Consider the following 23,297-nt stretch of genomic DNA (forward strand, 5'->3'; position numbering starts at 1 on the left):
CTGAATCAACCCCATATATCCATCTTACTCTTGACTCTACTTTCCCTTTAAAATATAGCCCTGTTTCCCTGTTCCCTTTTGTAGAAAAAAAAAAGTCTCAAAACTATTTCTATATTCTCTAATTTTTCTTTTTCCAGCCTCTCTTTAGCCCACTCCATTTGGCCACCTCACCAAAACTAGACATCAAACCAATGAATTAAACTTCCACACTGAAAAATGCTATAATTCTCAGTTCTCTTGAGCTTGACCCTCAGCCATACCTGACACGCTTACTTCATTACATGTTCTTGTATTCCTCTCTCTTCACAGGGTGAGAACTCTTCTGGGTCCTTTTTTGCTACTCTGGTCTTTCCATCTCAGCCACACCTCTGCTCACCATGGACTGCCCCCAAAAAGTCATTGGTCCAGTATTCTTAACCTACCTTCATTTCTATGATACTGTCACTTCTTTCCCTGGCTTTAAATGTCACCTATATATAATACCTCTCAAATATATATCTTTAGGCCAGAATTTGCTCATGAACTCCAAGCTCATAGATCCAACTACCTATTTAACAAGCTTAACACATTCAAACCTAAACTCTTGAAATCCATTACCTATACCCATCCCAAAACAATTCTACCTGAATCTTTGTCTCAGTTAATGATAATTTTCAATTACAAAAGACGTGTACACTTGACTCTTTTTCTTCTCCTACTAGTGGGAACTGAACCAAGGGCTGGTATGCAAGTGCTCTATTACTCAGCTAGATCCCCAGCCCTTTCCTTAATTTTTATTCTGAGACAAGGTCTTACTAAATTGCCCAGGCTGACCTTGATTCTAATGCCTCAGCCTCCCTAATAGCTAGGGCACCCTTTCTTTCAAATATCAATCCAACAAGAAATCCAGTTGGCTCTTACTATCTAAATATTCAGAATCTATTTAATACTACCATCTTCACTGCTACAATGTTGATCTAAGCCACATGTCTTAATTCTACTATACCAGCTTTTTAACGGGTCTCCCTGTTTCCAAAATGTCCCCCAGTTCATTTTCAGTGCTGTACTACAAAGATCCTCTTAACAATCAGATGTCACTACTCTGCTCAGAACTCTCTGTTATGGACTGAATATGTTTATCTACCAGGAAATCATGTCGAATTGAAGCCCAGCACCGGTATTTAAAGTTTCAGTCTATATGGAGGTAGTTAAGGTTAAATGAGGTCATAAGGGTGTGGCTCTGATCCAATAGGAATAATGTCCTTATAAGACACACCAAGCCAAGTGTGGTGGTACACACTTGTAAACCCAGGACTTGGGAGGCTGAGACAGGAGGATCACGAGTTCGTGGCCAGCCTCAGCTACTTAGTGAGACTTCCTGCAACTGAGACCCTGTTTTGAAAACAAAGAATAAAAAATTAGGGCTGGGGGTGTGGCTCAGAGGTAGAATGCCCCTGGGTTCAATTCTCAGTACGCAAAAAAGATAAAAGAGAAAAAAAAAGACACACCAAAGTGTTCTCTGCCTACCATATGAAGATACAGTGAGAAGACAACCATCTGCAAGTCAGGAGGCGCACCCTCACCAGAAACCAACCTGCAGGAGCTTGACCTGGGACACCCAGCCTCCAGAATAATGAGACACTTTTCTGTTCTTTAACTCACCTCATCTATGGTATTTTGTTATGACTGCCCAAGCAGACAAATATACCCTCCAGGTCAATCAAGGTAAAATTCAAGATTTTTACAGTGACTTGTGAGCCCATATATAATCTGCCCTGCCATCTCTCCAATCTTCATTACATCTCTGATCTCATCTCCTACTATCCATCCCTTCAATTTTATGATAACACACCAAAAGTTACTGCTATTTTCTGCTATTACAGACAGAAAGCCCAAAAGTCGAGCCAACACACCAGGATAGAAAATGACATAATGTCCTATAATGTGTCTACTCCGATCTCAGCACCAAATTTCACACAGGCATTTTATTTTTTTTACTTATGGTACTAGGGCTTGAACCCAGGGGCATTCTACCTCTGAGCCATACCCCAGCCCTATTTTTTTTTTTTTAAACAGGGTCTCACTTATTTGCAGAGGGCCTCACTAAGTTGCTAAGACTGTCCTCAAACCTGAAATCCTCCCATCCCAACCTTCTAAGTACAGGGATGACAAGTACGCACCATCATCGCTGGCTAATTTCACACAACTTATTCAGGGCCTGGCAACAGGTATGATTTCTAATCACCTAAAGGGGTATCATATACCTCTTAGTATCAAGTTAATTTTAAATGCACAAACACAACAGATGAATAGAATGTGAATTTAAAGACCATTTCAAGTTCTCCTACAATCAGGCAAATTTTAGAAAGATTTTACATTATTTGGGAAGATTCTGGCTGCCTTATTCCAAGTTGTATGATAGCCTACAAGGGAAGTAATACATATATACTTTTAAGGAAAATAATATATTCTGGCAGGTGTCATTAAGAGCTTGACTGCTCCCTATTTTTCCTTAACTCACTAGTTAGCTACTTTTCTAAAGGAGTCAAGGTATCTGCTCTATTCCACTTCCTGACAGCTTTATCTTGCTACTTAAAGAAAAGTGGCTCTCTCCCTCTTCTCTATAGTAATTACTATATCTACTTCTTTACTAAGAAGAAATGAGTTTGGTACTCTAAGATAAGCAAGGGTCCTTTACAAACTTCTAAGTACAGTTGGGAAGAGCCAAGCAATCAATACTAAAAAAGTTTTATACTTTCAATTATTATGTAAGAGAAAAGGAAATATCCATTATGGAAGTCTAAAGACTAAACAAACATTAGAACACAACAAGGAAAGGCTTTCTCTTTTTTCTACATTAAAAAATTAAGTGTTAGCATGTTTTTGGTAGTACTAGAAAAGAAAGCTGAAAGCAGGGCCTCATTCATGATAGACAAGCATTCTGCTTTTTTTTTGGTGGTACTGGGGTTCCTGGAAGCCCTTTTTTAACATTTTTATGTGGAAACAGAGTCTCTTAAGCTAGCAAGGCTGGCTTCGAACCAGCGCAATCCTCCTGTCTTCGCCTCCCAAGCGCGGGGATTACAAGCGTGCGCCACCAAGCCTGGCCTAGCATTCTGCTTTTAAACTACACCCCCCACCCCGGTTTTTTTTGTTTGTGTTTGGTTTTTTGGTGCTGGAGGGCAAATTCAGGGGCATTCTACATCCAAGCTATACCTCCAGCCCCATTTTGTAATCTTTATTGGAAACAGGGTCTTATTGAGTTGTGAAGGGCCTAAGTAGCTGAGGATGGCCACAAACCTGCAGTCCTCCTGTCTCAGCCTCCCAAGTACTAGGATTACATGAGTGCACCCCCAACCATGCCCTGCTCATTCTTTTTTTTTTTTTTTTCCCGGTACTGGGGATGGAATCCAGGGGCATTCTACCTTCAAGCTACACCCCCAGACCTAACTTTTATTCTTTATTTTGAAACAGGGTCTCACTGAGTTGAAAAGGGCCTCACTAAGTAGCTGAGGTTGGCCGCAAATATACAATCCTGTCTCAGCCTCCCAAGTACTGGGATTACAAACATGCACCACCATACCCGGCTTCATTCCTTTTTGAGACATAGTCTTGTTAAACTGCCTAAATTGGCCTCCAATTTGTGACCCTCCTAACCCAGGCTCCTAGGTAGTGGGGATGAGAGGCATGCATCTCCATGCCTAGTTAATATAAAAAAAAAATTTTTTTAATAGAATAGCAAGAAACAAAGCCGGGTGTGGTGGTGCACGCTTGTAATCCCCGCACGATTGCACAGGTTCAAAGCCAGCCTCAGCTGGCTTAAGAGACCCTGTTTCCAAATAAAATATAAAATAGGTCTGGGAGCCAGGCATGGTGGCACACACTTGTAATCCCCGTGCTTGGGGCTGAGACAGGAGGATCGCACAGGTTCAAAGCCAGCCTCAGCCAGTTAGTGAGGCTTTCAGCAACCTAGTGAGACCCTGTTTCCAAATAAAATATAAAAAATGTCTGGGAGTATAGCCCAGAGGTAGAAAGCCTCTGGGTTCCACCCCAGTAGCACCCAAAAAAAAAAAAAAAAAAAAAAATAGGTCTGGTAGTGTAGCCCGAAGGTAGAAGGCTCATGGGTTCCATCCTCAGTACCACCAAAAAAAAAAAAAAAAAAAAAAAAAAAAAATAGCAAGAAACAAAGGAAGACCTACAAAGAGTCATGTAAGGTCAAGAGAAACAGCAAGCTCTTACTATGAATATATTACTCCTTAAATTAGGAACTACTAGGACCAGAAAGCAGACCAAATTTCAGTTTTCAATGCCCTAAAATCTAATGTTTTATTACCCTTGCACAGATAGTTTCATTTGCTTTCAAAGTACACAATTGCTTCAGTGAAGAATCATGCCTCTGAAGCAGCACAGGTGCACTAGGTAGAGCAAAGAGTCTGGACGTATTAAGGACACGGTAGTCTTTGGAGGTGAGATGTCCTCCCAGCCCTCATGGAAACGAGAGAGCAATGTTGAAAGCAGGGCTTGGCTGCTAAGAGCGGTCCCTGGGTGTGTCTGGGACTATGCATGGTTCTCCCCCATGCTCCCTCTCAGCTTCCCACCCCATGATGTGCGAGAGTAGAGCCTTGCTGCTTCCTGTTTCCCACAACCATGCCCTGAGATACATACTCCTCAAACGAACTGAACCTGGATCTGCAACAAACTGTGAGCAAACACTCTTCCGTCCTCTAAGGAGAGGGTCAGGTATTTTGTATTACTGTAGTGAAAATGCTGGCCAAAACAGACAGAAGAGAGGAAGTATGACAGTCATTCACTAAAGTATAAATTATATTCCCAGGTGGTTTACCTTTCCTGAAAACAGACCACTCCAGACTCCACCTCCACTGCCCAGGCCACCTTTCTATACCCAGGAATGGCTTTCTAGATACTTTTTCCCCTGGAGAGCGATCCGTTCCCCTCTCTTCACAGCCTTTTTCATATGCTGCCTTTTACTTCCCTAAATAACCTCCTGTATTCCCCACCCAAAATTGCATTACTAAGTGCCAAGCATGCACTAATGAAGGAATAAACAAACAAAAAAATCCTGTACTCACAAAAGCTTCATTTATCAATTTACTCAATAAATGTGGCTACTATCTGCCAACCATACTGCTATGTCCTGAAGACTCAATGATAAATAAAACAAGCCAGGCGTGGTGGCCCATGCTTGGAATCTCTGTACTTGGGAGGTTGAGATGGGAGGATCCCAGTACCACAAAAATATGTAAATAAATAAATAAATGTCCTATACCAGTAGTGATAGCACACACCTGTAATCTATTACTTGGGAAGCTGAGATAAGAAGATTGCAGATTTGAGGCCAGCCTCAGCAATTTAGCAAGACCTTAGTAAGACCTTTTTTCAAAATAAAAAAATTTATCATTTTCTTTACTTTTTTTTTTGCAGTACTAGGGATGGAATCTAGGAGCATTCTACCTCTGAGCTACACTCCCAGCCCTATTTTTTATTCTTTATTTTGAAACAGGGTCTCACTAAGTTGCAAATGACCTACCTAAGTACCTGAAGCTGTCTGTGAACCACGATCCTCCTGTCTCAGCCTCCCAAATGCTGGGATTACAAGAGTGCGCCACCATGCCTGGCTTTCTTTACACGTGTGTGTGTGTGTGTGTGTGTGTGTGTGTGTGTGTGTGTGTGTGTGTTACTAGGGATTGACCCCAGGGGCCTTCTACCTCCATGCTACATCCCTAGGCCTATTTTTTATTCTTTATTTTGGAAAAGGGTCTAAGTTGCAAAGGGCCTAACTAGCAGAAGCTGGCCACAAACCTTTGATCCTCCTATCTCAACCTCCCCAGTACTGGGATTATAAGCATGTGCCACCACACCTAGTTCAAAATTAAAATTTTAAATTGAAAAACAGAAAAAGGTTGAGGGTGTAGCTCAGTAGTAGAATGACCCTAGATTCAATCTCCAGTACCACAAATAAAAAATATTCCTACCCTCAAGAATATTTAGATGGCTTAAAGCCACATCCAGCAAAAAGGCCAATATTTGTACAGCATGAGAACTTAAAAATAGTCTTTTACATCCTTAAAGGAGAAAGCCAGACACAGAGGCACACACCTGTAATCCCAGTACACGGAAAGCTGAGACAGATCACAAGTTTGAGGACAGCCTCAGTAACTTAGAAAGACCCTGATTCAAAAAAAAAAATAGAGCCAAGCATGGTGGCGCACACTTGTAATCACAGCATTTGGGAGGCTGAGTCAGAAGGATCGCGGTTTGAAAACAGCCTCAGCTACTACTTAGTGAGGCCCTACACAACTCAGTGAGATCCTGTTTCAAAATAAAGAATAAAAAATAGGACTGGTGGTATAGCTTGGCAGTAGAATGCTCGTGGGTTCCATCCCTAGTATAAAAATAAATAAATAAATAAATAAATAAATAAATAAATAAATGGGGCTGTGGTGCTGCTTGGAGGGACAGAGATAGACTTCCCCTGGGTTCAACCTCCAGTACCCTCCCCCAAAAATAGAAAAACAGAGAGGAGATAAGTAGGAGGATAAAAAAAATAATGTGTGATAGATTTTATGTGGCCCACAAAACCTTAAATATTTACTGTCACTTTAAGAAAAAATTAACCCCACCCACAGCCTATTTATAAAAAGCATGTGTTTCATTTTTAAGAACAGTTAAGCCAAATAACATGAAATAGCTTTTAATAAGCTAATGATGGCTAACTTCTTGAAAGAGGTAACCTCAAAGCCAGGCCAAAAAACAAAGAGCAACTGAGTATAAGTTAAGTAAGTATGGCAAAAAGAAAAAGTGGGTATATTCAGCAAAGGGAGAAGGGCAAGGTAATGACAGAAATTTGGCAAATTTAGAGAAGTAAAAATAGTTGAGTTTAGCAAAAAAGCTGTAATTTTTAAAATTTATACTTAATATACCACCTTTTCATAAAAGATACCAAAAAGCAAAAACAATCTCCATTGTTAACATGTGCATCTCAGAATTTAAAAAGTAAATAAAAGCCGGGCGTGGTGGCGCACGCTTATAATCCCCACGCTTGGGAGGCTGAGACAAGAGGATCGCACGGGTTCGAAGCCAGCCTCAGCTACTTAGTGAGGCTTTCAGCAACTTAGTGAGACCCTATTTCCAAACAAAATATTTTTTAAAATGTCTGGGAGTATAGCCCGGAGGTAGAAGGCCTCTGGGTTCCACTCCTAGTACCACCAAAAAAAAAAAAAAAAAAAAAAGTAAATAAATTTAGCTTTATGGAAAAACTGAGCTGTACTGATTGTCCTATTTTTTTTATGTCACTAAAGCTCAGAGACAGACCAAGAAATAAGATCCTCAAATTCATAAGCTTTATTTGAGCAATCATTTGCCATTGAATCCAAACCCACTATTATAAACAAATAACAACTTGAGATACAAACCAAAGCAACGTATGGCTTCATTTCCCATGCTTGTAGGTTAGTGTTATCTATTATTATTGGAGAGACCTTCTTCTCAAATGCTTCTTTTGCTGAAAAATAGAAAATGAAATATCATGTTCAATAGTATTATCTTGTGTTTTTTTTTTTAATCTGATCTTGTTTTTATAATTTGAAAGCCATAAACTACTTTTACTCACTATATGAATTCTAAATATCACTTTAGGAGCTGGGCATGCTTATGCATGCCTGTTATCCCAGTACTTAGGAGGCTGAGACAGGAAGATCACAGGTTTGCAATTCCAGTACTTGGGAGGCTAAAAAAGGATTGCAGGTTCATGGCAGGGGAGGCTAAGACAGGAGGACCACAGGTTCATGGGCAGCCTTAGCTATATAGTAAGGTCCTCTGCAACTTAATGAGACCCTGTTTCAAAATAAAGAATAAAGGTAGGTAAAGTGTCACACACTTGTAATTCCAGCATTTGGGAGGCTGAGACAGGAGGATCACAGTTCGCAGACAGCCTCAGCTACTTAGTGAGGCCCTTTGCAACTCAATGAGACCCTATTTCAAAATAAAGAATAAAAATTTAGGGCTGGGGCTGTAGCTTGGAAGTAGAATTCCCCTGGGTTCCATCCTCAGTACCACAATAAAATAAAATAAAATAAAATAAAATAAAATAAAATAAAATACAAAATAAAATATATAAAAATAATAGGGTTGGGTGTGTCACTCAGAGGTAGAGGTAGAATGTCCCTGGGCTCAATCCCCAGTACCACCAAAAAGGGGGTAGGGGGCTGGGGATATGATATAGCTCAGAGGTAAAATGCCCTTAGATTTAATCCCCAGTAAAACACACACACACACTTTTTGTTTTTTTGTGTTACTAGGGATTGAACCCAGGGGCATTCTACCTCAGAGCTACACCTCCAGCCCTATTTTTTATTTATTTTTTTTTATGATACTAGGGGTGGAACCTAGGGGCTTTTCTACCTTCGGGTTGTACTCCCAGACCTATTTTATACTCTCTTTGGAAACGGGATCTCACTAAGTTGATGAGAGTGTCACGAAGTAGCTGAGGCTGGCTTTGAACCTGTGCAATCCTCCTGTGTCAGCCTCCCAAGTTTTGGGATTACAAGCTTCCAGCCTTATCCTTTATTTTGAAACAAGATTTCACAAAATTGTGGAGGGCTTCACTAAGTAGCTGAGGCTGACCTCGAATCTGCAGTCCTCCTGTCTCAACCTCACAACTACTGGAATTACAAGGGTGAGCCACCACTCCCAGTTCCTAAATATATTTTAATATAATTAAAGTCAATTATTAATTTTTTTAAATTATTTCTCTCAAAATACAAGCAATAAATGAATTTTTCCTTTATATTACTCTTAATTTTACTCAGAATCTGATGCCTTATTCTTACCACGATTCTGGTTCCATTCATGGGCTTCTGCTAAGTACTTTACATCAAATTGGTACTGTCCATTTATATAAAAATAATCATCAGTACTAAGAATGACTCCACTAGGATTATCCTCTTGCAAAGTCCTGTGAATGATAAAGGAAATTATTTCCATTAGTTTTTCCTCTCAAAATTCTTCCTCCTTTTAGTCATAATTCAAATAAAAATGTAAAGTATTATTTAAGAGAATACTATAATATTCAAACACCACGAAATTCTCTAAGCAGAAGTTTGATTTAAAAAAAACTGACAGCCGGGCGTGGTGGTGCACACTTGTAATCCCCGCGCTTGGGAGGCTGAGACAGGAGGATCGCACGGGTTCAAAGCCAGCCTCAGTTACTTAGTGAGACCCTGTTTCCAAATAAAATATAAAAAAGGTCTGGGAGTATAGCCTGGAGGTAGAAAGCTTCTGGGTTCCACCCCCAGTACCACCAAAAAAAAAAAAAAACTGACATGAAACCAGGCATGGTGGCGCAAGCTTGTAACCCCAGCATTCGGGAGGCTGAGACCGGAAGATTGCGGTTCACGGACAGCCTCAGCTACTTAGGCCCTCTGTAACTCAGTGAGACCTGGCTTCAAAATAAAGAATAAAAAAAAAAAAATAGGGCAGGGGGTATAGTTCGGAAGTCAAAAGCCCCTGGGTTCCATCCTCAGACCCGGGAAAAAGAAAAAAAACTGACATGAGGCAGTTCTATTTTTCTCTATGTACAGTATTTAGAAGCCTGTTTATTGTTATAAAAATCTTTATAAATTAACTATAAAAGGCTTAAGATTAGTTTTTTGGTTTATTTTCTTTCTTTCTTTTTATTTTCGCAGTGCTGGGGATGGAACCCAGGGGCATTCTACCTCCAAGCTACACCTCCAGCCATACTTTTTTTTTTATTTTAACACGGCCTCACTAAGTAGCTGAGGCTGTTCACAAACCGAGATCCTCTTGTCACAGCCTCACAAATGCTGGGATTACAAGTGTGTGCCACCGTGCCCAGCTCTAGTTCTTTGGTTTCTGTTGTTTTGTTTTTTGCAGGTCTGGGGATGGAACCCAGGGGTATGTGACCTCCGAGCTACACCCCAGCCCTATACTTTATTCTTTAAAACCGCTCTCACTAAGTTGCAAAGAGCCTCACTAAGTAGCTGAGGCTGTCCACGAACCGTGATCCTATGGTCTCAGCCTCCTAAATGGTAGAATTAAAAGCATGTGCCACCACAACCAGCTGTTGTTTTGTTTTTGAGGCTGAAAGAAACCTGTTTACCAGGATCAAGCTCATTAGACAGAGATCTCATTTACAAGCTGTGTTTGTGCACAATTAAAGAGTGTATGAATACCAACAAGAACCAGTTAACTAGTTCTTAATTATCAAGAAGACCTGGCAAATAAAAATGCTTCAGAACTATCAATCCCAAGCATCCACCTCGTTTGATTATTTGATATATACTGACTACTGCACCCCTCCAAGTATGCCATTTTAAAGTAGGCAAGCACTAAGACAGAACTAATACTCAAAAGATAAAGCTCTCTTAATATGACTATAAATTCGACAAGCATGACAAAACATTCAAAAATGCAATGCTAATAAATATTTCTGTGGGTAGGTTTTCTTATTCCTGATATATTTTTTTCTTTTTTTTGGTGGTACTAGGGGTGGAATCCAGAGGCTTTCTACCTCCAGGCTATACTCCCAGTCCTATTTTATATTTTATTTGGAAACAGGGTCTCACTAAGTTGCTGAGAGCCTCACTAAGTAGCTGAGGCTGGCTTCGAACCTGAGCGATCCTCCTGTGTCCGCCTCCCAAGCTCGGGGATTACAAGCGTGCGCCACCATGCCCAGCTCTGATATCTTTTTTCTGATTCTGGAATTAACCATCTACAAATCTGGGATTCACACAAAAATTAAACAAAAACTGTGACCACACTTTGGGACTCCCTTTTAACTATTCCCTTCCAACTCTTCTCTGCTGTATTATCAATGCTTCTGTAACATTTGTCTTCTACCCTCACATGATAACAAAACTGTTCAGATATCCATTTATAACCTTCTTCCCAATAATTCCAAAAGCTTTACTTTCACCCTTCATTTCCCTTGAGCTCACATGCCAGTTTAATGCTATGGACCATTTATTCTAAGAAAACTCAGCTTTACCTACACACTATCCCAATTATTGCTCTTTCTTCATTCAAAAACTATTTCTCCTACTTTGAACAAATGCTTCTTTCTCTTACAAACTTTAGCTGCCTCTTGTAAGACCTCGAAAACCTTGTTCTGCAAACCTGTCTCATAGCTCTAATACCTTTTAAAGTACTACCTTTCATCCCAATCTCCTTCACAAAATACAAGGATGTGACTGATTGTAATACATATTATATTGTTTTAAACTGTTATTAAATCAATGAGAAAAGTCTATGATGTGTCTTAGAGTAGAATATGCTTATAAATATATTAACAAAATACAATTTACTGGAAGATAACTGACGAATAATAGCAAAAAACAAATGAAAAGGAGCTAAGGAAGCACATTCCAAAGATATCTATGAACACTGAAACCATATATACTCAGGACCAAACAGAAAAGAGTAGAAGAGGGTAAATAGTTAAAATATGGAAGAAAAAAATAACTGGCAAATAAAATGTTAAGTATAAACTTCTTAGGATTTAAAGGCTAAGGGATATGAAGAGGAATTAAATAATACTCCAAAGGGAGTGCCCTGAACTCAGAAATAAGGCTACCTCTAAGCCTGATTCTAGTCTCCCAGGCAAAAGCACTCACAGCCTTCCTAATCTACAAAGTATACAAATAATAGATTTGAGAAAATAATTGAGTGTACTATTTATTTATTTTGCGGTACTGGGGATTGAACCCAGGGGCATTCTACCTCTGAGCTACACCCCCAGCCCTATTTTTTTATTGTGTGTGTGTGTGTGTGTGTATGTGTGTGCGCATACGCAGGAACTGTACTAGGGATGAAACCAGGGGAATTCTACCTCCGAGCTACACCCCTACACCCCCAGCCTTATATTTTATTTTGAAACAGGGTCTCACTAAACTGCAGAGGGCCTCAATAAGTAGCTGAGGTTGACCAAGAAACCTGCAATCCTCCTACCTTAGCCTGTCAAGTACTGGGATTATAAACGTGCGCCACCACTCCCAGAGAGAGTACTATATTTTATAATAAAAACATAAGTGAATATCTGAAGTTCTCTAACTACTTATCCCATATTCCCTTCTTTTAAATAATTTCTAAAGGCATTATTTTAAAACACACTATAATCTCCCAAATTTCTAACTACCCGTAAATTCATTTATTTAAGATTTCTCTTTCCGTGAATTTAAAATCAACTATTTTTTATATTTCCAGAGTGCTTATTCTGACAATTAATTCCATGATCCTTTAAAGTTGAACTATTCTTTCTCCTACTCAAATAAGCTCTCTTTGCACACACACAAAGTTATTTCTACTGATTTCAGAAACTCAAAATGTTGGAGCCATCTTTAATTTTTTCTTTGGAAATGATAAGATATTCTATTCAAACATATTCTGAGAGGGAAAGACTTCAATAAAAACCTCTGGAGAAGGCCAGGCATGGTGGTGCAGGCTTGTAATCCCAGCCCCGGAGAGGCAGAGACCAGAGGATCGCAGTTCGCCGACAGCCTCAACTACTTAGCAAGGCCCTTTGCAGCTCAGTAAGACTCTGTTTCAAAAAATATAAAGACTAAAAAAAAAAAAAAAAAAAAAAATAGGACTGGGGTGTAACTCAGGGGTAGAATCCCTGAGTTCCTTAACCAGTACCACAAAAAAAAAAAAAAAAAAATAACAATAACCCTCTGGTTACAATGTTACTATCTACAAAATTCAAAAAATTCAGTTAAGCTGGGCATGGTGGCACATACTTGTATGTAATCCCAGCGCTTGGGAGGCTGAGACACGAGGATCTCGTAGGTTTGAAGCCAGCCTCAGCTACTTAATGAGGCGCTCTGCAACTTAGTGAGACCCTGTTTCCAAATAAAGTATAAAAATAGGTCTGGGAGTATAGCCCAGAAGTAGAAAAACCCCTGGGTTCCACCCTCAGTACCACCCCAAAAAAAAAAAAAAAATCAGTTAAACATTAGATGCTATTAAATATTTTTATTAAGCAAAGCATTTTGCACACTAACCCTATATATTTGTTCAGATTCATGCATTCTACTTTTTTAAATTCAATTAATTCAATTAAAACCTCATACCTCGCCAAAAAAGATTTTCCTGATCCTGGAAGCCCTCTGAGAAGAACAAGAACTAGTCCAACAAAGGATGTCTTCTTTCTCACAACCTGAGCAACTGGCGTTTCTTGTACTTGATAAGCACTCGTTCCCTCTTTATTTCTCCATACCTTTGTCGGTGAAGTATGAGAAATGACTGAGGGTGGAAATGTGTAGTTAACAGGTCTCCAGTGTGCAGCTGTGGTTACAACTGGAGCTACAAAGCCATGGTTTCCTTGAAAGAGGTCAAAAGCAGGAATCATGGGATTCCACAGGGGAGGAGGAGGAGGAGGAGGAAGCAGCAAAGGGAGAGGGGTAAGCATGGGACAGTAATTCACATCCTTCCCCTTTGGCGGCAGTTCAGGATGTTTCTGTGGCTTGAAACTGAACCCTTCAGAAGGTACAAAAACATCAGAAACAGAAGTCAATTTCTGATCCCCTCCGGTTCCTGGTGAATCAAACCCTGAACTTTGCACTGGCAGGTTTAAAGAAGCCTGAGGTTTGCTGGCTTCCAAATCTACAGGGGCCTCAGAGGGTCGAGTCTCAACACACTCAGCTTCCAAAAGCTCTTTCTGTTCCCGATTGGGGTCGCTACAACACACAATAGAGTCACTTGCTGGATTTAATGAACCACTGGAATTAGAATCTTCTGTGTAATTACCTTCCAAAATGTTATCTTTTATTAAACTTTGGGACTCATTCAAAACTGAAAGTGAAGTTAATGGGTTTGAACTAAATGTAGACTTCTCTATACTCTCACTGTTTGAATCCATATTTTGTGTAGAAGGAATGGGAGTCATACTACTTGAATTTGAATTTGTAAATTTACTTTGGTCATTAAAACTATTAATATCTTGCAAAGGCATAAATGAGTATACTTGGTCATCCGGAGAAGAATTTAATTTCTCAAAAGCATTCTGTATTAAGGAATCCAAGTCTTCAGTTAGTTGCATATCCAAAAATGAATCCATTCTGGAATCTTCACTCTCTTCTTCAGGAGGATACTTCTCCATTATCTCACTTCCTGCTTCACTTGGCTGATTCTCAGAAGCAACAAAGCTTTGGGAAGATGATTCTTCTACTTTGGCATCAGTGGCAGATAACTCTAACAGACAATCCATGGCATTTTCAACTGCACAACAACAAAAACAACAAGAACAACAACAAACATATAGGTATATATGTTGAAAAAATAAGACACAACTTCATTAAAATCCAGGAATAATACTGGATTTTACAATGAAAGGAATACAAAGAATCTTAAAAATACTCAAGAAGTCATCTTTTAAAAATTAATATTTTGCTAAAACACCAAAGCCTGCATTAATGAAAAATTTTAATGATGGAGACATGCAAAGTTGTTCTTTCAGATAAATAGTAATAAGCTATCATCAAGTAAATATTCTTTATTGAATAAATGTGTAAATATCTATATTTGTATGTGTTAGGGATATTTATGAAGGTTCTAAAACCAGCTGATTTATTCAACAATTATTACCTCCTTTCATTCAACATTACCTCCTTTTATTCAACAATTATTACCTCCTTGCATGTCTTTTAAGTATTAAGTATTTTAAGTACACAGGCTCCTAGACATCTAATTTATTTATATGGTCCATGCTATGAATTCATATATACATACTAAATAAAAAAAATTTATGAGCATGTACTACATATCAGAAATACTTTATATAAAAATGAACAAGACATAGTCTTTACTCAAAAGATTTTGCAGCGTAATGGAGATCAATGACAATTGCATTACAAGATATTCATATACTATAAAGTAAATAATGTATACTCTTGATAATGTACAAGTGCCATAGCAGTGTACAGGAGAGTAAGGAAAGATTTCACATAATGTGATATGTGAACCTGAGTCTTGAAGATTAAAAAGCAATTTGCCAGGTGGGAAAAGTAAGCCAAGCTTGAAAATACAAAGTATTTTTAAGGTGTTAACAGAAGTTGATTGGAGATTGGGCACAAAGTGATATGTACAGTGGTTAAGAGAAGAAGATAAGACTGGAGAGGGAGATGGGGTAAAATTTAGAAGGATCTTATATGTCATGCTAAGAAATATCAATTTTATTTCCCAAGGGAACTTAAAGGGAAACTACCAGTCATAGCATTTGGGTTAGAAGCGTCATACAAATCACCTCACTGAATCCTCAAATAATACTATGAGGTATACCATCCTAGCAGAAAGATGAAGAAAATGAAGCTCAAAAATTACATTAACTCAGCCCAAGTCACACAGACAATAAGTGACAGAGCCAAGACTGGTGTGTCTGACTCCAATGCAGAGCTCTCTGTAATAACACAAATAAAGAACCATTTCAATTTTTAAGTATTTAGGGCTGGGCATATAATTCAGTGGTAGAGTGCTTTCATAGCAGGCATGAGGCTGTGGGTTTGATCCCCAGTGCCACAAAAAAGGAAAACCTCATAAGTATCGGAAGTTTGGGGAGTTTTGTAATTTATATTTACATTTTTGTCTTGTTTTAAGATAAATCTGGACATGGCACAGCAGTTACCAGCTCTGGCCTGGAGTCAGAATGCACCAACATTTAACTTCCTATTAACTGGCTATGATACTTTGAACAAGTTAGTTAACCTCCCTAAGCCTTGTTTTTCTCACTTTAATACGGGGATAATAAAAGTACCTACCTCATAGGTTGTTGTGAGGACTAAATGAGATAATCCATGAAAAAGTGCTGTATACAAGGACTGGCACCTAGTAAGCACCCAATTAATGTTCCCTTAAGAAGAAAAACAAAGAGGGATTGGAGGGGGCAAGCCTGGCAGAAAGATCAATTAGGAAATCACAGCAATACGACAAAGGCAAGAAGCCCTAAAAGTAGAAAAACAGAAGAGGGGAAAGAAAAAAAAGAAAGGATCAACTAAAAAATCTAACATGTATATAATAAAAAAAATAAGTAAAAAAAAGTAAAAGATCAGGATAGATTATTATCACACAAAAAGTTCTTAAACAGACTTGGAAAAATTAAAACTATGGAATGAAAACAACAAAAAATGAACAATTTACAAAAGAATATAAGAATTAATGAAAATAATAGAAAGCTGTTCAACATTCCTTTTACTTAAAAAACGTAAATTAAGAAAAGGTGCAATTTTATTCCTATTAAAACCTTAAAATAATTCTATACAATGCTGAAAAGGCTATGATGAAAGCACTACACTTAGACAGTGCTGCTGGTATTACAAACCTGCGTACCTCGTTGGCGAGCAATTTAGCAGTTTATTTCCAAGAGTCGAACACTGTTCTTACCCTGTGATACAGCAAATAAAACTTTGGGACTAAGAAAAGAAGCCAAAAGAAAAAAAATGGCTATTTTTTACCAAGATGTTCTCTGCAATATTAATTATTCATGAAAAGCTTAGATAAAATAGAGCACAACTCTAGAGCACACTGGAGTATTAGAATACTACTGAAAATAAAGACTGTAGCAACATTTAAAAAGTATTTATGTTCTAATGGTTAAAAAGGTAGAATATAAACATCATCAGTGCTATTATTCAAACTACTCAAAATATCAAATATTTATGAACAAAGTCTACAGGAGATCCTGGAAAAGACAAAAAATTATTTATTAGGATTAGGATAATATGGTTTTCTTATAGTTCACCACTGCTGTTGATGTACGTGCAACAAATAAATTTAAGGACATCAAAATTAAGAAATAAATGTTGAAGTCACTTATAAAACTCTATATACTATCATTTCTAAGTACCAAGTGCACTGCAGAAACCTCAGTTCCAGCACACATACCATTATAGATAAGATATGCTCACATCATAGTTCACACAATAACTGAAAATGAAAATACACTCATTATAACTAATAACAATACTAAGTATTGACATCTAATTCTCTTAGTCTTCTATATGCAAACATTTTCTAAATAATTTATTATCAGTTATATATAAACTTACTATATATTGAAGACTTAACAAAAAAACCTCAATTCACAACAAAAAAGTTCTATAAGATATATATTAGTATTTTTTGTTAACAGTTTAGAAAACCAATACTTAGATTAGTAGCTGAACTGAAACCCAATTAAGTTTCTTGACTCCAAAGCCACTGTTTTAAACTAGACTACTTTACTAGCCTTAACTCTTAATCACCCCTTATTTCCATAATTACCTAGTCAATAAATATATACTAACTTCTACTATGGGTTATTTGCTATTTCAGGGCTCAGGAATATAGCAGTAAAACAGAACAATATTTAAACTCTCTGACTTCATGTCTTCCTTCATTCCAGGACACTGGTTCTCAATTGGGTACAATTTCACCTCCTAGGGGACAAATGATATTATATGGGTTTTTATTTTTTAACTAGGGGTTGAAGCCATGGGCATTCTACCTCTGAGTGACACACCCAACCCTTTTTATTTATTTTGGGGTTTTTGTTTTAGTATGTGGTATTGAGGATTTGTCACGTGTGTGTGTGTGTGTGTGTGTGTGTGTGTGTGTGTGTGTGTGTGTGTTAATGAAGATGGAACCCAGGGGCCTTCTATCTCTGCACTACACCCCAAACTATTTTATATTTTATTTGGAAACTGGGTCTCACTAAATTGCGGAGGGCCTCACTGAGTAGATGAGGATGACATTGAACCTGCGCATTCCTCCTTTCTCAGTCTCCCAAGTACTGGGATTACAAGCCTGAGCCACCACACCCGGCTGAAAGGGCACAATATATTTTTTCCCCCAGTACTGGGGATGACACTCAGGGTCATTCTACCTCCAAGCTACACCCCCTGCCCTATTTTTTCATTCATTATTTTGAAACAGGGTCTCACTAAGTTACAGAGAGCCTCGCTAAGTAGCTGAGGCTGTCCGCAAACCATGATCCTCCACTCTCAGCCTCCTGAATGCTGGTATTACAAACATGTGCCACCATGCCCGGCAGTATCGAAGATTTAATTCAATGGAATTCTACCTCTGAAACACATCCCCAGCCCTATTTTTTTATGTTTTATTTTGAAACAGGGTCTCATTAAGTTGCAGAGGGCCTCGCTAAGTAGCTGAGGCAGGCCATGAACCTATGATTTCTTGTCCTCCCAAATACTGGGATTACAAGCATGTGCCATTGCACCTGGCTTATTTCTTATTTTGAAACAGGATCTCATAAGGTTGCTGAGACTGACCTCAACTCTGTGACTCTCCAATTTCAGTCTCCTAAATCCTGGGATTACAGGCATGTACCACTGCACTCAGCTTAAAATATTTTTGATTGTCGCAACTAGTGGGTGGGGTTATTACTGGCATTTTACTAGTGGGTACAGGCCATTGTACATATCCTACAATGAACAGGAGAGCCATTCATAAGAAAGAATTATCCAATCCAAAATGTCAATACTGCCAACCTGTTCTAGAAGATAAAAAAAATAAAATGTAGAATATGATATCTATACATGCATCTTGACATCTAGAACTGTACATTTAAGACCAGAATCTATGCTTTATTCTTCATATGCCTTATAATACCAAAGTTAGTACCTTGCCCATGGCAGATGCTTAATAAGTGATGAAGAAAACAGAAGTAAGATGGTTAGTTTTCTATATTTCTACCAATTGTGGCATAGTACATGAAGTCTTCTTACATGACGCAAAGTGTGCAAACTAAACTTTTTCTCACCTTTGAAATCACATTCAGAAAGCATCAAATACACTACATCAGGATCCAGATCAGAAAACATCTCTGAGATACTGGTGAAGATTTCTTCCTGATCAATATTTGTCTCACACATGGAAGGAAGAGTGGTGGTTGATTCCTCATGACTAGCAACATGCGATACGACAACTTCCTTAGAGTTTGCAGTCTTCCGAAAAGGATTTCCCCCAACATTTTTCCTTTTCCTTGGCATTCTGACTTTCAAAACTAAAATGTTTCCCTTTTTTAAAAAAAATTTAAGATGTCTGATATTTAAATCATAATTCAAAGAAAAGAGGGTTAAAAGTCTTGTACAGTCCAGCGGTAATAGGACCTAAAATAGAAAGCAATTAAAAACACTCAGACTATATAGTTATATTTCCATTTCTAAAACTGGAAAGACATCTTTATTTAACTCTAAGAATGTACCATCAACTCTGACAATGGAGCCAAAAAGCAAAGAATTCTCTCTCCAAAACATTCCAGTTTTGCCAGGATTGAACACATTATAAATTACTAACAAAACATATTTTAAAACAGCAAGTACACTATTCTAACACTAAAAACATAAAACAGCATCTATGAATACAATCAGAATATCTATTGAACACCTATACTCAATTATCTAAAAGGCATCATGAACTTAACATGTATAAATGAGCTCCTGACTCCCTTCAAACGTGTTCTCCCAGTCTTTCTCATCTCAGTTAATTCTATCCTTCTAATTGCTCAGGCCGTAAAATTTGGGATAATCCTTGATTTCTTCTTATCTCACATCCAACTAGTAAACCAATTTTGTCAATGCAACCCCTAAAATGTATCCAGGATATGATCACTCTTTACCATCTCCACAACTACCACTCCAGACTTGGCTATTCACAGCCTTTCTCCTGATTTACTCTAACAGTCAAACCAATCTCCCGACTTCTACCTTTGCCTCTTCAGTCAACTTAGCACAGCAGGCAATGTGGCTCAATTAAATACAGATTGGATCATGGCTCTTTTCTGCTAAACTATCCACTAGCTTTCCATCTCATTCAGGGTAAAAGCAAGAGCCATTAATTCCCAACAACCCAGTACTTTTTTTTTTTCTTTTCTTCAGTACTAGAGATGGAACCCAAGGGTATTACTTCCGAGTGACACTCCCAGCCCTATTTTTTAGTCTTTATAAACAAGGTCTTACTGAGTTACAAAGGGCCTCACTAAGTAGCTGAGGCTGTCCGCGAACCACAGATCATCCTCCTGTCTCAGCCTGTGCCACCACGCCCTGCTTGCATCTTATTACCAGATACATCTTATTACCAGATACATTTTATTACCTCTGTATCATCATCCCCAAATCCTCCTTCCCTTGCTTGTACCACTCCAGACATACTTACCCTCTATGCTTCTTCAAACACATCTGCCACACTTCTACCTGGAAACCTTTACACCCTGGTTCCCCCACCTGAAGTACTTATAAGATGTATTTACTCCCCACCTTCTAATCAGTACTCATATTTACCATTTCAGAAATTCAGCTCCCTATCTCTCTTTCCCTACTGGCATTTTCTCCATAGGACTTATCTTTTTTAATTTCATTTATTGTTTGATTGATTGATTGTGGTACTGAAGATGGAATCCAGGGGCTTGCTACAGCCAGGTTACACCCCCAGATCTATTTTATTTTTTACTTCAAAACAGGATCTAAATTGCTGAGAGCCTCACTAAATTGCCAAGGCTGGCTTTGAACCTGTGATCTTCCTATCTCGGCTTCCCAAATACTATGATTAAGAGCATGCGCCACCATGCCCATTTTAGAACTTATCTTCTTAAAAAAAGAAAAAAAAAAAATTTAGCCAGGCATGGTGGTGCATGCTAGCATTTGGGAGGCTGAAACAGAAGGTTCCGGGTTCACAGCCAGCCTCAGCTACTTAGTGAAACCCTCTGAAACTCAGTGAGACCCTGTTTTGTTTTGTTGTTGTTTTTTTGCGGGTCTGGGGATGAAACCCAGGGGTATTCAACCTCCAAGATACACCCCCCTGCCCTATTTTTTTTATTATTATTATTCTTTATTTTGAAACAGGGTCTCACTGAGTTGCAGAGGGCTTCAGTAAGTAGCTGAGGCTGTCAGCGAACCACAATCCTCCCGGGTCTCGGCCTCCTGAATGCTGGGATTACAAGCATGCGCCACCATGCCCAGCTAGACCCTGTTTTAAAATAAAGAATAAACTGGGCCTAGTGGCACACGCTTGTAATCCCAGCATTTGGGAGGCTGAGACAGGAAGATCATGGTTCGAGGACAGCCTCAGTTACTACTTAGTGAGGCCCTTTGCAACTCTGTGAGACCCTGTTTCAAAATAAAGAATATAAAATAGGGCTGGGGGTGTAGCTCAGAGGTTGGATGCCCCTGGGTTTCATTCCCAGTACTGAAAAAAAACATTTTTTTTAATTAAAAATCAGGCTGGGGGTATATCTTGGGGGTAGAATGTCCCTGGATTCCATCCACAGTACTGAAAAAAAATAAGTGTGTGTGTGTGCATGTGTGTGTGTGTTTGGCACAAGCGTGAGTACATGTGGGGTGTGTGTGTGTTACTGGGTTCTATTTTATTTTGAAAGAGTCTCGCTAAGTTGCTGAGGGCCTTGCTAAGTTGCTGAGGCTGGCCTCAATCCTGAGATCCTTCCTGTATCCTTAAACCTGCATCTCAGCCTCTCAAGTACTGGAGTTACAGGTATATACCAACATACCCAGAAAAAAAAATTTTTTTTGTTGGTAATGGGGATTTAACCTAGGGACTTACACATGCTAGGAAAGTGTTCTACCACTGAGCTATATCCCCAGACCTGGTATTTATCTTTTAACATGGTATTTATATTTCATAGTTGTTTACTATCCATAATCCACTAAAATGCAAGCTCCACAAGGGTAGCGACGCATATATCTGGACTAGAACTACAGAAAGTCTTACTTGTTTTCTCTTCTGGGATGTGTCATAGCAAGCATTTCCAACCCTAAAACATCAAGAATTAAATGTCTGGTATTTTTCCCCAAATCCATTCTAACCATCTGGTCTTCCATTATCAGTCTTCTTGCTTATATCTTTATGCAATATAGTTTATTTTCAGAATGATCTTTATACAACCAAAGTAAAATTGAATTAGGGTCTGCTGTAACCCCTCTAGTTGTTTTTTGTGTCATTCAGAATAAAAGCTAAAGTTCTTTCAATAACCCACCTCCCTGCTAGCCCTTAATTCAGTCTTCTCCAATATTTGCATTGCTAATTCTCACAGTACTGCAAATCTATTTTGAATGTCATGTTCACGGATTTCTTCCCTGACTATCCAACTGAAAATCAAATACCCCAGCCCCTCTACCTCAGTCTCCTCTTTCCTGCCAACCACCCATTGGGCTTACCACTTTCTAACATACTATAAAGTTTACCTTTTAATTAAATGTGTCATAGCTCTCTCCACTTTCCAGAACTGTACTGTCAATATGGAGGCCACCAGCCACATGTGCCTATTTAAATTTAAATTAATTAAAATTAAACAAAATCACATTTTATATCAAGTATACATAGAATTCAGGGCAAATAAAATTATAAGCAAAAATAGTTATTACATGATGATAAGGGATCAATTCTACCAAGATGACTTAGCAACCCTAAATGTCTACTAAGTAACTGTTAAAAAACATAAAAGGAAAAACTCACAGAACTGAAAGAAAGAGACAAATTCACTATATTTAAGAGATTTCAGTATTGCTCTAAAAACAATTTACAGAACAACTAGACAGAAAACCCCAAGGATACAGAACACCACCACCAGTAATCATTAAGGACCTAATCAACATTTATAGAACATTCCACCCAACACTAACAGAACGTATATAATTTTCAAATACCCAAAGAACATCTATCATGATAAACTATAACCTAACTACATAAAAACCTAATCAAGCTTAAAAGAACTAAAAGCATAAAGAGTTTGTTTTCCGACCAAAGAGAATCAAACTTCAAGTTAAATTTGAAAGATAACAAAAATTTCTAGACATTTAGAATCACAGAAATATACTTCTAAATAATACCTGGGTCAAAGATGAAATCTCAAAGAAAATTTCTTAAATATACTGAACTGAATGAAAATGAAAATATACCACATCACAATTTTCAGAACTCAGTAAAAGCAATAATGACAGGAAAATTTACAGACATAAATGTATACCTTAAAAGAAGAAAAATCTCAAAATCAACCCCACTATCACAAGAAGCTAGAAAAAGAACAATAAACCCAAAGCCAGAAAAAAAATAATCAAAAGAAAAAGAGATATCAATGAAATTGAAAACAGGAAAACAGAGAAAATATTTTTTAAAAAACACTAGATCATTTAAAAAAAAAACAGAATTGACAAACCTCTAGATAAAAAAGACACAAATTATGAATATCAAGAATGAAAAGGGGACATTCAGTACTACAGAACCTGCAGATATAAGAAATTAGTGTAACAGGATAAAGAAGAAAAATAACCACGCTGATCAAT

General features: G+C 38.1%; 1 protein-coding gene across 1 annotated transcript in view; it reads right to left on the reverse strand.

Annotated features, from left to right (window-relative positions):
* The window catches only part of N4BP2 (NEDD4 binding protein 2), a gene marked incomplete at both ends in the record, with an annotated part of 63,522 nt that extends 44,530 nt beyond the window's left edge, over positions 1 to 18,992 (reverse strand). Inside the window, 4 exons of the mRNA XM_080697430.1 lie at positions 7,410 to 7,498; positions 8,826 to 8,950; positions 13,083 to 14,229; positions 18,764 to 18,992. Coding sequence (XP_080553556.1) covers positions 7,410 to 7,498; positions 8,826 to 8,950; positions 13,083 to 14,229; positions 18,764 to 18,992 — 1,590 coding nt within the window. The remainder of the gene's footprint in view (positions 1 to 7,409; positions 7,499 to 8,825; positions 8,951 to 13,082; positions 14,230 to 18,763) is intronic.
* Positions 18,993 to 23,297: the final 4,305 nt, after the last annotated feature.

The sequence above is a fragment of the Muscardinus avellanarius genome (assembly GCF_963383645.1).
Source record: "Muscardinus avellanarius genome assembly, chromosome: 6".
Taxonomy (NCBI): Eukaryota; Metazoa; Chordata; class Mammalia; order Rodentia; family Gliridae; genus Muscardinus; species Muscardinus avellanarius.